The sequence below is a fragment of the Piliocolobus tephrosceles genome, chromosome 3 (assembly GCF_002776525.5).
Source record: "Piliocolobus tephrosceles isolate RC106 chromosome 3, ASM277652v3, whole genome shotgun sequence".
NCBI classification, from domain to species: domain Eukaryota; kingdom Metazoa; phylum Chordata; class Mammalia; order Primates; family Cercopithecidae; genus Piliocolobus; species Piliocolobus tephrosceles.
This window is the reverse complement of record NC_045436.1, coordinates 94,831,791-94,846,216: the sequence shown is the minus strand read 5'-3', so window position 1 is coordinate 94,846,216 and position 14,426 is coordinate 94,831,791. Positions and strand designations below refer to the sequence as shown.

The window sequence follows — 14,426 nt, the reverse complement described above, 5'->3', positions numbered from 1 at the left end:
CATACAACTAATAAGTGGCAAAGCCAAAATTCAAATCCAGCCAACCAGCCTCCAGACCCCAAGCTCTAGTACTCTGTTTGGAATAATAAATATTTTATTATGTACTTAAAATAGTCTATATAATTATGTGAAAAAGGAAATAATCTCTCTACACGAAGAGGTTAGGTTCTATTGGCAGAGATACTCAAATGTAATAAAGTTTTAATATAGAGATATTCATGTAAGACTATAAGGGCCCAAATCTACCTAACCAACCTCAGTCTAGGGTGGGAGAAAAGAATCAGAGAACGTACCCAAGAGGAAATCATTACTGATATTTGGAGGGCAAAGTTTAGTAATTTGTACTTTAACCTGAACACAACAAGGAACCACTGGATGAGTTAATGTTGGTGGATTACATAATTAGGTTATTACTTTTAAAATAACATTCTGAGGGTAAAAGTGCAGATATGAATTGTAGTGTAAATATACCATTTAAAAATTATTTGTATATGTCAATGTGTATTTAGGTGTATGAATGAATTCTTATTTGTCCTGTTTTTATGATTTAAGCTTATTATTAAACATTCAAACATTTTTATATGAATTTTATGGGAAATACATGGGATCTAGTAACGTTATCTTTTAAGGTTATCCTTAGCATATACATATATTATATAATATGATTTCTATTATATAAATTATATTGTAAAATATATGTAAATATTATATATAAGTGTATATAAGTATATTCAAATTATGTATATATATATATATATATATATATATATATATATATATATATATATATATATAAATTCTACTCATCGGAAACTAAAACAAACTGATATAAACAAACTGATTCAAGAATTCAAGATACTCATTTTTTTCATAATAACCATTGATCAGGAGTACTTTATTCCTTTCCGTATTTTATGAGATTATGACCTTGTTTGGAATACTTTTGATTCTGAAGTTCACACTTATTAACTGTTATTTAAAATCCATTACAAAAATCATTATTGGAAGCATCAATACTAATTTCCATTTGATTATTCTGGGTATCGGAAAAATTTACCAACATAAAGTCAGTGGGTCAAAAACTTGCTTGTGCAGCCATATCACTAGAAATATGACTGTAACACAAGCAGTAATTATTCACATTCCATTCTTATCAAAAGCTTCCTAGACACAATTTATTATGTTCAATTGCATTTATCCAATTACTAATAATAGCCCTTGGAAGATTAAAATTGTAGTCCCCTAGATATAAATTTCTTATTTTAATTTCAGTATCTATTAAAGAAATGTTAGTAGGATGAAGACTTCAACCTCTATAGATGTTCGTGTCAAGGATATCATTCTTTTCTGCTAGGAAAATGCTTAGAAGTTAAAATTAATAATATATTTTTTAAAAACTTAAATAATCTTAGGTTAAAATTCAACCAAAATTAAGACACTTCTATCTGATTTCAACAATTGTCTCCAGGTTTCAAACTTCATGAAGGTAGAAGCCCTATCTTAGACCCAGTGTATCCCCAGTACTTAGCAAAGTGATTGACAGAAGTCATCAACTGAAAAACAATTATTTCAAATGTAGTTGAACTTAATTGTTTTGATGCGCATTTGGTATTTTTCATTTAAATGACTGTAGTCTCCTATTTTCTATACGGTATTCACTGGCTACTCAATACATGACATTTAACAGTCACATACGTTACGTAATAGTATCCAGCTAGCAAAATAGGTATTTACTCTGTTAATCAACTTTACAGGATAAGTATTGAGCAGTGTTTTACCATTTTTTTCCTCTGTTTTCTTAGAATTTAAACCAATAGACATCTCACAAGAAGCTCTTAAATCTTTTTATACTTATTAGAAATAGGCGAAGATCAGCTTCAGCAGTCATGTTTCCAAGCGTTTAAAGTGACATGAGCCACTTTAAGTTATTTTAAACAAGAAGACTTTATTTAATGATTTCAGTGCTTCCAAAATCTTTGGAAGGACTTGTGGAGCAGATTCTATGCTGTACTCTGCAGGGACTCTCAGAACCATATAGAACTGGTTCCCTGGGGGAGCGGCCACTTCTGAGACTACCACAGGAGCTCTGTTAAAAACAATAAGTCTCTGCCACTGTCCTGAAAATGGGCACCAAATACTGCTGGAAAAAACCTGCTTATTTGCAAGAACTTGCTGCCAGCAACAGGAATCAGGAGCTGGATTTAGGATTTAGGATTTGACTTCCTACTGCCTTCTGACACTGGTCCTGAGTACTTCTAATAGGCTGAAACTCATTTTCATAAAAAATGATAGCTGCAGAGGAGTCTGAGAAATGTAGACTTTGTTTTATAACCTCTCCAAGGGAGGAAAAACAAAGAGAACAGGAGATCCAGTTTAGAAACATGCATATTAAAATCAATTCCCTTTTGTAAGTCAAGTGTCTTCATTCATACTTTGAGGAGGGGAGGGGTCACAGTAGAAGCAACTTAGTGAAAAAGCCAAAGCAAAGGCGATGAATCTAGACAACTTGGGTAGAAGTATAGCTCTGACACTTGTGAATATAAGCCAGCTATATGCCTTCTCTGAGCCTCTGTTTCCACATTTTAAAGGAGCATCCAGTCCTCCTCATAGAATGATTATGAGAATCATATTAGACATAAATGTAAAAGTACTTCATAAATATTGATACAGACATGAGGCAGGAAAATACTAGGTAGAAGAAGGAGGTTCCGAACAAGGGCCACACCCTCAAGCCTGGGACCACGGCGCAAAGTGAGAACATGCATTCCTGGTTTCCCACTTGAATGTTGTTTTTTGGCCTGCCCCGCACCCCATCCTGTACTCATAAAAACCCCAGGCTCTACTGGCAGAGGGGCAGCAGAGCCGGAGAGCCGCTGAGCAGCAGAGCAGAGCACCAGAAGAGAGAAGAGAAAAAGCAGCTGGATGCCAGAGAGTAGCAGTTTGACTTCAGAGGGCCAGCTTGACAGCAGGACTCTGGAGAAGTGTTCGGCCACGGATAAACAATAAAATCCCCCACATTCACCACCCTTCAATTCCTTCATGCGACCTGATTCTTCCTCGACACTGGACAAGAACTTGGGTACCAAGAGGGTGGGTGCAAAAGGCTGTCACCTGACCTTCCACTGAGCTGTTAAGCCATCCATGGACGGCAAAGCTAAAAGAGCACACTGCAGCTATCCTGCCAGTGCCCAGAAATACTTATGCCGGCCCCTGCACCTGCTCATTCACCTGCATGCTCCCCGTCCTGTGAGGAATTGAGAGCTGTGGGCTGAGTACACGAGCCAACCCAAGGGGACTATCCCATTTCAATATCAGATACTAAGCAATTAAAAGAAGATATGATCAGTAGGAGTTATCAAGGGAAAATTAAATGACGTTATATTTCAGTTGCTGTTACAGCTTCAGTGCTAAATACATTTTATTTTATTCTAATTTTTGAAAAATGGTGATCTTTTTTATATAGTAAGTTACTGCAATATCTCATTTCACAACCAACTGGGATTTAATGGACTGGAAACATTAGATCAAGTTAAACCCCTCTAAATATTTGTGATATCATGTCTTATTGTAGTATAGACTCCATAGATCCTATAAGAGACATTGTTCTAATAAATAATTAAAGCCATATTTGAATTTATTTGTTTTCTGTCATTTATGTGTCTATTTTTATAGAGTTTCAAGTGCTTCCTATATTTACATTGGAAGGCTTTTCAAATTTTGTAATTTTTGTGATCTTGTGGAGGTATGGTGCTTGGTTGATTTTCCAATTGGTCAAGTCTCTGCGAAGTAGATTTTAAGCCCTGGACAGTAAAGAATAGAGGCTTCTCGGTCAGTAAGACCCATGATAACAGCTAAAGAGTTGCTAGGGAATTACTTCTTACTTTGTGTTGTCATTTAGATTGAAAAAGCATGAACTCATAATTATGTAGTGTGATTTACTATTTTGATAGAGCTCCAGTTGCCAGTGTGATAAGACAACCTTATAACAGTATAACACTGGACCCCTAGAAATCAATAAATATAGTAGAATTTTTTTTACTGCCCCTCCTCCATACTCACCAAATCAATCGCTTTTTACCTTTTGTTTTTTATGAAAGTTCTTCAATTCATTTTATTATCTATCCAAAGTGAAACGTCTCCTTTTTTTTTTTTTTCCTGAGGGATATAGCTGTTTGATATTTCAATACTTTTTGCTGATTTTATTTTTCATTGTTTTGTATCTAGGACACTCACATAATCTATCTAACCTTCTAGGCCCCAAATTTAGAGTAAAATTTATACAGTTGTAGAGAATGAGGACTAACAAAGTGATTACTAAAGACTATTAGGATTTGTACACTGTTGATTTTGTCACTTTTCACATTGTGGGACAAGTTTTATAAAACCTCAGTATGAATCACTTGAGAGAGTAAAAAGGAGAATAACAGGTTTGATTCCCTTTTCTTGTGAATCAGGAGCACCTCTCTAGGCACATTCATACAAATTCTATTTACCAGACAGAGGAGTTTGGACACGTTTGTCTCTAGATTTTTCTCATAAAGTACATCTCTGTCTCACACCCAATGCATCCATAAGCTTGCAACGTCATGGATGCTGGAGGATTGCTTATCCTCAAAACACATTGTGATCACTCATTGGGGAGCATGGAACAAACCTGAGAGAACTAAGGCTGTCCCAGTACATGTCCCCTAATGATATCAGGGTAGCAACTGTTGCCTGTCCTCTCTGGTAGTTTCCAAGTACTTTTATTACTGGACTTTTCCAGCTTTGCCTTGTATTGGAAATACAAGTGCTAGGAAGAATCATTTTTCTTCTGCCCAGATCAAGAAATGAAATTTTCCCCAGTGTCTAGCAAAAGACTCTAGCTCATTTTACAGCATTGATTTCATAATTCAGTCTTCTACAGAGTCATTTACTGTAATAGATGTTAGAAAACACCCATAGTCTTGAAGAAAGAGAGGTAACTTTGGCTATACAATGAGGGTCATTACATGAAAGGAAGAATGTTGGAGACTTGTGAAAAATTTAGGGTTCATCTTCTGAGCTGAGTATAGCGTATGACTAAGGCATTGTAGATATGTGATCCATTCACAATTTGCTTATTATACCAGACTGAATTATTTTCCTATGCTGGGTACCATGTAATAGAAAATAAAAATGGCAATTGTTTATTGATTCAATCAGCTTTCATATATGACTATGCATTGTCATTTATAACCTCAATTGATGACATTCAATCCTACAAGGAGTCTTTTAAAGCAGATAAGCATTTAAAGGGAGGGATATAAAGAAGCAGAAATTAGAAAACTGCAGATCTATTTTATGTACCTAGCAATATAATCCCATTCTTTGACAATTTTTTTTATATTCTTGTTTAAATTTATACTTGTTTTCTTTTAGAGTTGACAGTTTACCCAGGAATCTCATAGTAAAGTGTAGGTTTTATAAAAATAAATTGAGTTGTTTAGGTTCAAAACCAAGGAGAAAATCTTAACCTTTACCTTTCCTTTACCCTGGATGTCTAAAGCATCACTGGATCTTGTATGGTATTAATCTCTTGCCTTTGAATCTGACCATAAATGATTGAATTTAGTTACCTATCTTCACCTAATTGGCACCATAGAAGTAGTTTCCTAATGCATAGCCTTTATTCATTTTCTCCCCCTTACAGTTTATCTTACCATGTTGTCACTCAGAGCAGATCTTGGTCCTCCAGGCTCAGAGGGCTTCCTTATCTACCTTGTTGAAATCAAAGTAATCCCAAATCCTTCAGTTTAAATGTAAAAGCTCACCACTTCATTATTCATACTTACCTTTCTGATTTTCTTCAACACCACACACACATACACACACAACACACACACATGTACACACGCATTCTATGCACTTTCATCCTTCATATTTGGGCGCTTCCTCAAATGACACCTTTCCCCACGCCCCATATTTATCCAGGGAAAGGCTAATTTCACTTCTTATCTTCTCCCAAAACTTTACATATTCAAAATTTTAAATTAATCTCACCCACACACCACATGCCCAAAGTAATGACTATATCTGTTATGCCTTCAGAGTTCTATAAGATTATGAGCTGCTTGAAGATAAAACCTCTACCTTGCTGGATTTTTAATTCTCAAATTTAGCATAGAGTTCAATGTATTCTAAATAGATGTTGGTGGAAATGATTTTCACTGAATTAATTGGCCATGTTCCATCATGATGTTGCTCTGGCTTTCTTTTAGGAACATGGAATACCAATCAACATGGGCTATGCTGTGGCCCCACATCACTCAGGGGTCTACCCGGTTCACATTCAGCTGTATGCAGCTTGGAAGAAGGTCTGGGGTATTCAAGTCACCAGCACTGAAGAATATCCACATCTGAAACCTGCCCGGTACAGAAAGGGCTTCATTCACAATAGCATCATGGTGAGCACAAAGGGCCATGTATATTAAAAGATGTCATTATCTACATGTGGAATGAAAACAGAGGGCCCTTTCCTCTAAGGATGTAACCTCAAACCTTTTTTACATGATTATCAGAAATGACCAACATATCTCAATGGTGACTGGTTATTTATGCATTAACACATCTTTTGGCTATAGGCTTGCTCCTAAGCTGTGGAGTGGCTTTGGCAAATCTAAAACAAGCTGACACTAACAGGAATGAATTATGTATAGATTATCCACTGTAGTTTCAGTGTTGAAATTTTGCTTGGGGGTTCTGTACTTTTCCTAGGAAATTTCTCATTATCTATTTGGTTGGGTGGTTTTACTGAGAGTTTTACAGGCAGAGTAAGGCTCCATGGATCAAGAAAACACCTCTCAAGTTGTTATTCTATCAACAGACAGAATGTAACAAATAGCATCTGAGAGTTAAATTTATCCACTCAGTTTATTTTGGCTTTCAGACACTCAAAAGTATCTAAGAATACTGCTCTTTTTTGTTTTCGTTTTTGTCTTTTCCTTACATACTCCAAAAAGGGAGGTATGTGTTTTTCTTTTCAGATATAGTAATTGAAAAATAATAGGATGTAGGAATCCTATAAGCGACAATAAAACCAATTGGATTTTAGATGGTAATTCACAATCATTCATTTGTAAAAAAAAATATATATTACTCACTTTGAGATAAAATAGACTATTTTAAAACAAGTATCCCTACTTCTAGTGACTTAGATGATGTTTTCATAATTAGTTGCCAAGATCAGAGCATTGGTTTACAAACTGTTCTCACTCATTTAAATATTTACACCTTCCTAATTCATTATTCATATTGCTGTTAAATCCATCTATCATCTATCTATCTATCTATCTATGATTTATTTTTCTATCTAACCACTATCTGTGAGAAAGCAACCGCACACACACATATCTAACCAGAGCTGACACACAATATTTATTAGTCGTGAAGCTTTATTTTATTGTAAATTGGTACCAGAAGGCCTGAAGAAGCCTCAAATTTAAGAGAAGCTATTGGCAATGCAAATATTGACATTGATGGCCATAGAAATCCAGAAGGTATAAACAGAATTACTTACATAATTTCAAATCATAGTGAAAATACCTAAGTTTCTCTTTACCTTTCCTTTATCTTCTGTATCCAAAACATCACTGGATCTTGTATGGCATTAATTCCTTGCCTTGAATGACCATTCAACATATTATGAAATAAAAGCATTCTTTTTAACAAATATTATGCGCACTTATTTATCTTAAATTTAAGATTAATCCTTATGATAATTAAGCAAATAATTAAAAAAAAAAACAACTCTAGGCAATTAGATGCATTTGTCCATTAAATTGCCAGTAGTTTGTTATTCAAAATATGGTTTTGGAATAAAATTACTTATTTGCTTTCTTTATTAAACATTCATATTTACAGAAGAAACAACCACAAAATATACCAGAAGTAATCACTAAATAATTTGACTACTATGTGATAAAATTTAAATTCAGAGTGTAGTGAAAACAAAGCCAGCGTGGAAGGGGTTATGAAAACCGATTGTTTGAATCCCAGAACTTGAATACCTTTACAATGCAGGACTTGATTTTAGAAGCAAGGAGAGTGATGGCCTAATGGCATGAAAGATGTAACCTTGGAGAATTTCCATCTTTGGATGAAATTAACCCTAAGAAGGCTTTGCGTTTTCCATAATCATTTAACATAACACAGGTGGTGGGTTAGATTTATAAAACCAACTGAAAATTATTTTACCTTTATTTTTTATGCCTTTGATATGGAAACTTCCTTAATATTTACAGAATTACACCAAACATCAACTTGTGATTTTAATAAGATTTTGACTTTAGCAACTAAGAAAATCTAATAGGAAATTACAATGTGCAGATTCTAAAGTTATGAGATAGTGGTGAAGTTCCTAATTAAATCATGTCCGTGTGCTGTTTTTCCCCTCTTTTACTCAGGTCCTCCCTCGACAGACTTGTGGGTTGTTCACTCACACTATTTTCTACAAAGAATATCCAGGAGGACCCCAAGAACTGGATAAAAGTATCAGAGGAGGTGAACTTTTTCTCACAATCCTTCTAAACCCAGTATGTATTCTATGCATGCGTCTTACGATAAGATTAGCGTTTTCAAATGTGTTTTATTTTCCTGTCTTTTAAACTAAATAATATTTATTTTCTTTATTTACAGCACATCTTACTGGTCATGCATTTAAATCTACATTAAAATACTTTTATTGATAACATTTGACTTTGGGGACTGATTTTTCAATAGATTTGATTACAAAGTCAGGGTTTTTACTTTGTAATGTGGATAGTGAAAATGTATTTCTAGCAGTAAAAGAGTAGTGATATTTTCCACTGTTATTTTTTTCAAGTTAGGTCTTTCAGCTTTATGAAGGTATAATTGACAAATAAAAAGTGTTTATTTTTACAGTACAACATGATGCTTTGTTATATGTAGACATTGTGAAATAATTAAATCAACCTAATTTACATGCTATCATATCTCATTCTTACTATTTTTGTAACAAGAACATTTAAAATATTTATTATCTTAGCAATTTTTAAGTATACAATATGTTATTATTAACTATTAACTTATTCATCCCATCTAACTGGAACTTTGCTCCCTTGCACGAACTTTCCCCCAGCCACTGGCATCCTACTCTCGGGATCTATGAGTTCAACTTTTTTTCTTTTATTTTTGAGAGGGAGTCTCGCTCTGTAGCCCCGGCTGAAGTGCAGTGGCGAGAGATCTCGGCTCACGGCTAGCTCCGCCTCACGCCATTCTCCTGCCTCAGCCTCCCGAGTAGCTGCGACTACAGGCACCCGCCATCACGCCTCGCTAATTTTTTGTATTTTTAGTGGAGACGGGATTTTACCGTGTTAGCCAGGATGGTCTCAATCTCCTGACCTCATGATCCGCCCGCCTCGGCCTCCCAAGAGTTCAACTTTTTTAGATCTTACATATAAGTGAAATCATGAAGTATTTGTCTTCCCGTGCCAGACTTACTCACTTTGCTATATCCTCCTGGTTCATTTATGTTTTCACAAATGACAAGATTTGCTTATTTTTTAAGGATGAATGATATTTTATTTTATATATAGATACATACATGCGCCACATTTTATTTATTAATTCATCTGTCAATTGACACATAGATTGATCATATTTAGGCTATTGTGAATAATGCTGCAATGAACATGAGAATGCAGATGTGTCTTGAACACACTAATTTCATTTCCTTTGGCTACATTCCCAGTAAAGGGATTGTTGGATCATATGGTAGTTTTTAAGGAATCTCTATAGTATTTTCCATAATAGATGAAGTAATTTATATTTCTACCAACGGTGGTCAAATGTTCCCCTTTCTCCACATCTTCGCTAACTTTGTTATCTTCAATCTTTTTGATAATATTCATTTTAACAGGTGTGAGGTGATATTTCATTATGGTTTTATTTTGTATTTCCCTGATGATGAATGATGTTAGGATTTTTTCATATACCTGTTGGTCATTTGTATGTCTTCCTTTGAGAAGTATCTTTTCAAATATTTTGCCCATTTTTGAGGGAGGTTATTCCTTTTCTTACTATTGAGTTGTTTGAGTTCCTGATATGTATTTTGGATATTAAGCATTTGCAGATATATGGTTTTAAGTATTTTCTCTTATTCCATAGGATGTCTTTTCAGTCTATTATTTATGTTCGTTACTGTGCAAAAGCTTTTTAGTTAAGCTAAAAAAGCTTTTTTCTTAATGCAATCCCATTTGTTTATTTTGCTTCTGTTGTCTGGGCTTTGGGATTTACATACCAAAAAAAAAAAAAAAAAAAAAAAAAAAAAGAAGAAGAAGAAGAAGAAAAAGAAAAAATCAATGCCCAGTCCAATGTCAAAAACTTTTTTCCCTATACTTCCTTCTAATAGTTTTCCAGTTTCAGGTCTTTGATTTAAGCCTTTAGTCCATTTGGAGTTGATTTTTAAATATGGTGTGCGATAAAGGTCTAGTTTTGTTCTTCTCTATGTGGATATTCAATTTTCCCAACACCTGTTTATTGAAGAGACTGTTATTTCCTCATTCTGTGTTCTTGCAACCTTTGACAAAAATCAATTGACTGTAAGTGCATAGATTTATTTCTGGGCTGTTTGCTTTGTTTCAGTGATCTTTATGTCACTCTTTATGTCAGTAAAGAGTGCTGTTTTCATTACCATAGCTGTGTAGTATGGTTTGATGTTAGATAACATGATGTCTCCAGCTTTCTTCTTGTTTCTCAAGATTGCTTTGACTATTCTGGGTCTTTTGTGGTTCCTTAGAAATTTTAGAATTGTTTTTTATATTTCTGTGAAAAAGTCATTAATATTTTGACAAAAATTTCATTGAATTGGTAGATCATTGTGAGTAATATAGATATTTTAGCAATACTAATTCTTCCAATCCTAAGTATTTTTTTGATGCTATTGTAAATGGGATCCTTTTTTGTCTCTTTTTCGGATACCTTGTCAGTGTACAGAAACTACTGATTTTTGTGCGTTGATGTTGTATACTGCAACTTTCCTGAATTTATTAGTTTAACAGTTTTTTCAAGGAATATTTAGAGTTTTCTATATAAAAGATCATGTCATCTGCAAACAGAAGCAATTTAACTTTTTTCTTTTCCAATTTGGGTGTATTTTTTTTTTTTTTTTTTTTCTTTCTCTTGCCCAGTTTTTCTGGCTAGAACTTTTATTATTATATTGAATAGAAGCAGTTGGGGTGAACATCCTTTTCTTGCTCCTGACCTTAGTAGAAAAGCTTTCAACTTTGCACAACTAAAGATGACATTAGCTGTGAGTTTGTAATATATAGCACTAATTGTGTTGTGATGCATTTTTATACCTAATTTGTTGAGCTTTTTATGATGAACGGATGTTGAATTTTGTTACATGCTTTTTCTGCTTCCATTGAGATGATCATATGATTTTTGTTATTCATTCATCTTATTAATGTTGCTTATCACACTTATAGATTTGCATATGTTGAAACATTTTTACATCCTAGGGATAAATCCCACTTGATTATGGTGTATTAACATTTTTATTTGCTATTGAATTTGGCTTGTTAGAATTTCATTGAGAATTTTTGTCTCTGTGTTTGTCAGAAATATTACCCTGTAATTTTCTTTTCCTATAGAGCCGTTAAGTGGCTTTGATATCAGGGTAATGCTAGCCTCATGAAATGAGTTTGGGAGTGTACTCTCCTCTTAAATTTTTTGCAAGAGTTTGGGAAGGATTTGGTGTTAATTCTCTAATTTTTCTTTTTTTTATTTTTGATAAAATACATCAATAACACCGTTAAGTCCTGAGCTTTTCCTTGCTAAGAGGCCTTTAATTACAATTCATTCTCCTTACTTGTTATTGGTCTGTTCAGATTTCCTGTTTCTTCATGGTTCAATCTTGGTAGGTTGTATCTTTTTGGGAATTTATCTATTTCTTCTAGGTTAACCTGTTAGGTATATCATTGTTCATAGTAGTCTGTTATTGTCTTTTGCATTTCTGTGGTATTAGTTGTAATATCTCCTCTTTCTCATTTTATTTGAGTCTTCTGTCCTTTTCCCTTAGTCTCGCTAAATGCATGCTAATTTTATTTATCTTTTTCAAATTCCAGCTCTTAGTTTCATTGATCTTTTATATTTTTCTAATCTCTACTGTATTTATTTTTGCTGCAATACTTATTTTTTTCTTCTTTCTGCTGACTTTGGATTTATTTTGTTCTTCTTTGACTAGTTCCTTGAGATACAAAATTAAGCTTTTTATCTGATATCTTTCTTTTTTCTTAATGTAGGCATTTCCCTCTTAGAGTTATTTCACAACTTCTTCACAAAACCAGTTGGTAAATTCTAGCACTGCTACAAATAAATTAGACTGCATCTCTAAATAATTTGTTTCTCTTATGATAGTCAGGAAAACCACATATAAGAAGGATGTGTTTAATATAATAATTAAATATTATATAATATCTCATTTGGCTTCTATTTTTTAATTATAGTAATAAAATATTGAGATGTGAATCTCTAGCCAAAAATTAAAAATCGTAATTTTATCAGAGGAGCCTGTTAGGCCCATAAGTTAAGTTTGCTTGTGGCTGGAGATCTCGGTAGGCACACTTACTTCAGTTTCTAAAAGTGGCCACAATATAAAGCTGAATTAAAACTAGACAGCTTTGTATTATCTTTGTATACTTGGATGACCTGAAGCTCATTTTTTAAATCTTTGCTAATTTTTCTTAATCTAAAATAGAGAGCTTGACCCTTTTGTATGTGTGTCTTTTCATCTTTTATAGTTGTAATTTTATTTCCTGTTATAAATAGAGGTACAATGGTATAGCAGTGTGGGAATCCCAACATTATATAATGCTGTGATTATTTCAGCTTTCTGATTTCTTCTCCTGTAATGATTCCATTTTTGAGGTCTTAGGAAAGCATGTCCTCATTCATGCCCCAGTATATACAGAAAATATGAAATAGTGAACCTTATGCTATGCCCACTTTGTTTCATGGAAGAAAGTCTTATACTTGAATAAAAAGATATACTTTGAAAAAAGCTATAGCTAAGTTGGCTATGGTAAAGCTCTAGGTGTGTTTAAAATAAATTACATTAGATAATTCATATACACTATTTTAAATTCCTAAAAAAAAAAAAAAACTCACATTGTATGAAAATAGAAACTTCTAAATTTGATGGGAAGATAGGAATGTGAGGGCAAAAATGCTTTGTCGGGTTATGAGTAATTAAACTGTCTTCCCCTACAACTGCATGACTATTAAAAACAAAACAAACAAAACAAAACAAAAGGTCTGTTGGGTATAATGGCACCACACTTGGAACAGGAGCGTGAATGCTCTATGATCTTTATCAAGAAACTTCATTTCTCAGAACTTGCTTGTACTTCTGAATAACAAGCTAGTTGAATTAATCCTCAGTGTACCTCAAAAGTATTCCTACCAAACCTATATCTGAGATATTTCAATTTTTGTGCATATTTCAAAATGGACATCTTTTGTATATATATATTTAAAAACATAAAGGATATTCTAAAATAATTTTTAACAATTGAGATGTAAATATTAATTAAAGCAAGTGGAAACCTCTCTCTTCATTCCTTTCCTTACCGAGAATTTAATCTCAGCAGAGGTAAGGGTCACTTCATCATACCCTTTTCATTCTGGGGCTACATTCCTGACACATATCTTCCCTAGTCATGTCCTTAGGGTAAGTCAGTAATTTTCAGAACACTGGCCATTGCCTCCCCTGGACCTCCTGTCCAGGTGTGATTGTTACTGGTGTTTATTACCTGAATGTTTGTCTGACTATTTGTCAGTAGAGACATAGATTATGCATCTGTTTTTAAATATGTTGAACCCAGTGCCCCTCATAGAGCCTAATTTGGAGATTTGAACTTAAAATAAATCTCAAGATTTTAAATAACATAAAAGACTATTTGGCTTCTAGTAGTTCCATGTTTACCACTTGTGAACTAACCAAACTATACTTAAGTTTTATAAACTTCACTTTTAAAAGCTTATCATTTATTTTAATTTTAGGCAGAATAGGATAATGAAAGATGGGGAGTTTCAGGAGGCTTCTTCTATCCAGTCACAAACCATACTTGCTTTGTCATTGTAAATTGATGGTGAGCTCAAAATATGATACATAGATAAATGATAGAGACCAGGATAGACACAGCAGGAACAGACAGTCAAGAGGGTCAGTAGTATGGATAAGATAGCACATCCTAATATGGGATGAAGTATAGATCAAGCAAACAGTAGTCCATAAAGATGACTGTTTAAGGAAAAATGTTGCTCAAACCAAGGCCTATGTGTCGCCTCATGCAATCTGAGTAGATACTGCTCAGATCTCAAGGGAAACAGACTACAGGTAGCATCTGGTAGAGCCCAGGCCAAATGGAGCTTAATTCCCAGCC

At 33.9% G+C, this 14,426-nt stretch overlaps 1 protein-coding gene across 1 annotated transcript in view; it reads left to right on the top strand.

The window, feature by feature from the left end:
• LOC111547876 (bifunctional heparan sulfate N-deacetylase/N-sulfotransferase 4) overlaps nucleotides 1-14,426 on the top strand; it is a 293,814-nt gene that overhangs the window by 182,043 nt on the left and 97,345 nt on the right. The window contains exons 6-7 of the mRNA XM_026455011.1: nucleotides 6,240-6,425; nucleotides 8,424-8,552. Of these exons, the coding sequence (XP_026310796.1) occupies nucleotides 6,240-6,425; nucleotides 8,424-8,552 (315 nt within the window). The remainder of the gene's footprint in view (nucleotides 1-6,239; nucleotides 6,426-8,423; nucleotides 8,553-14,426) is intronic.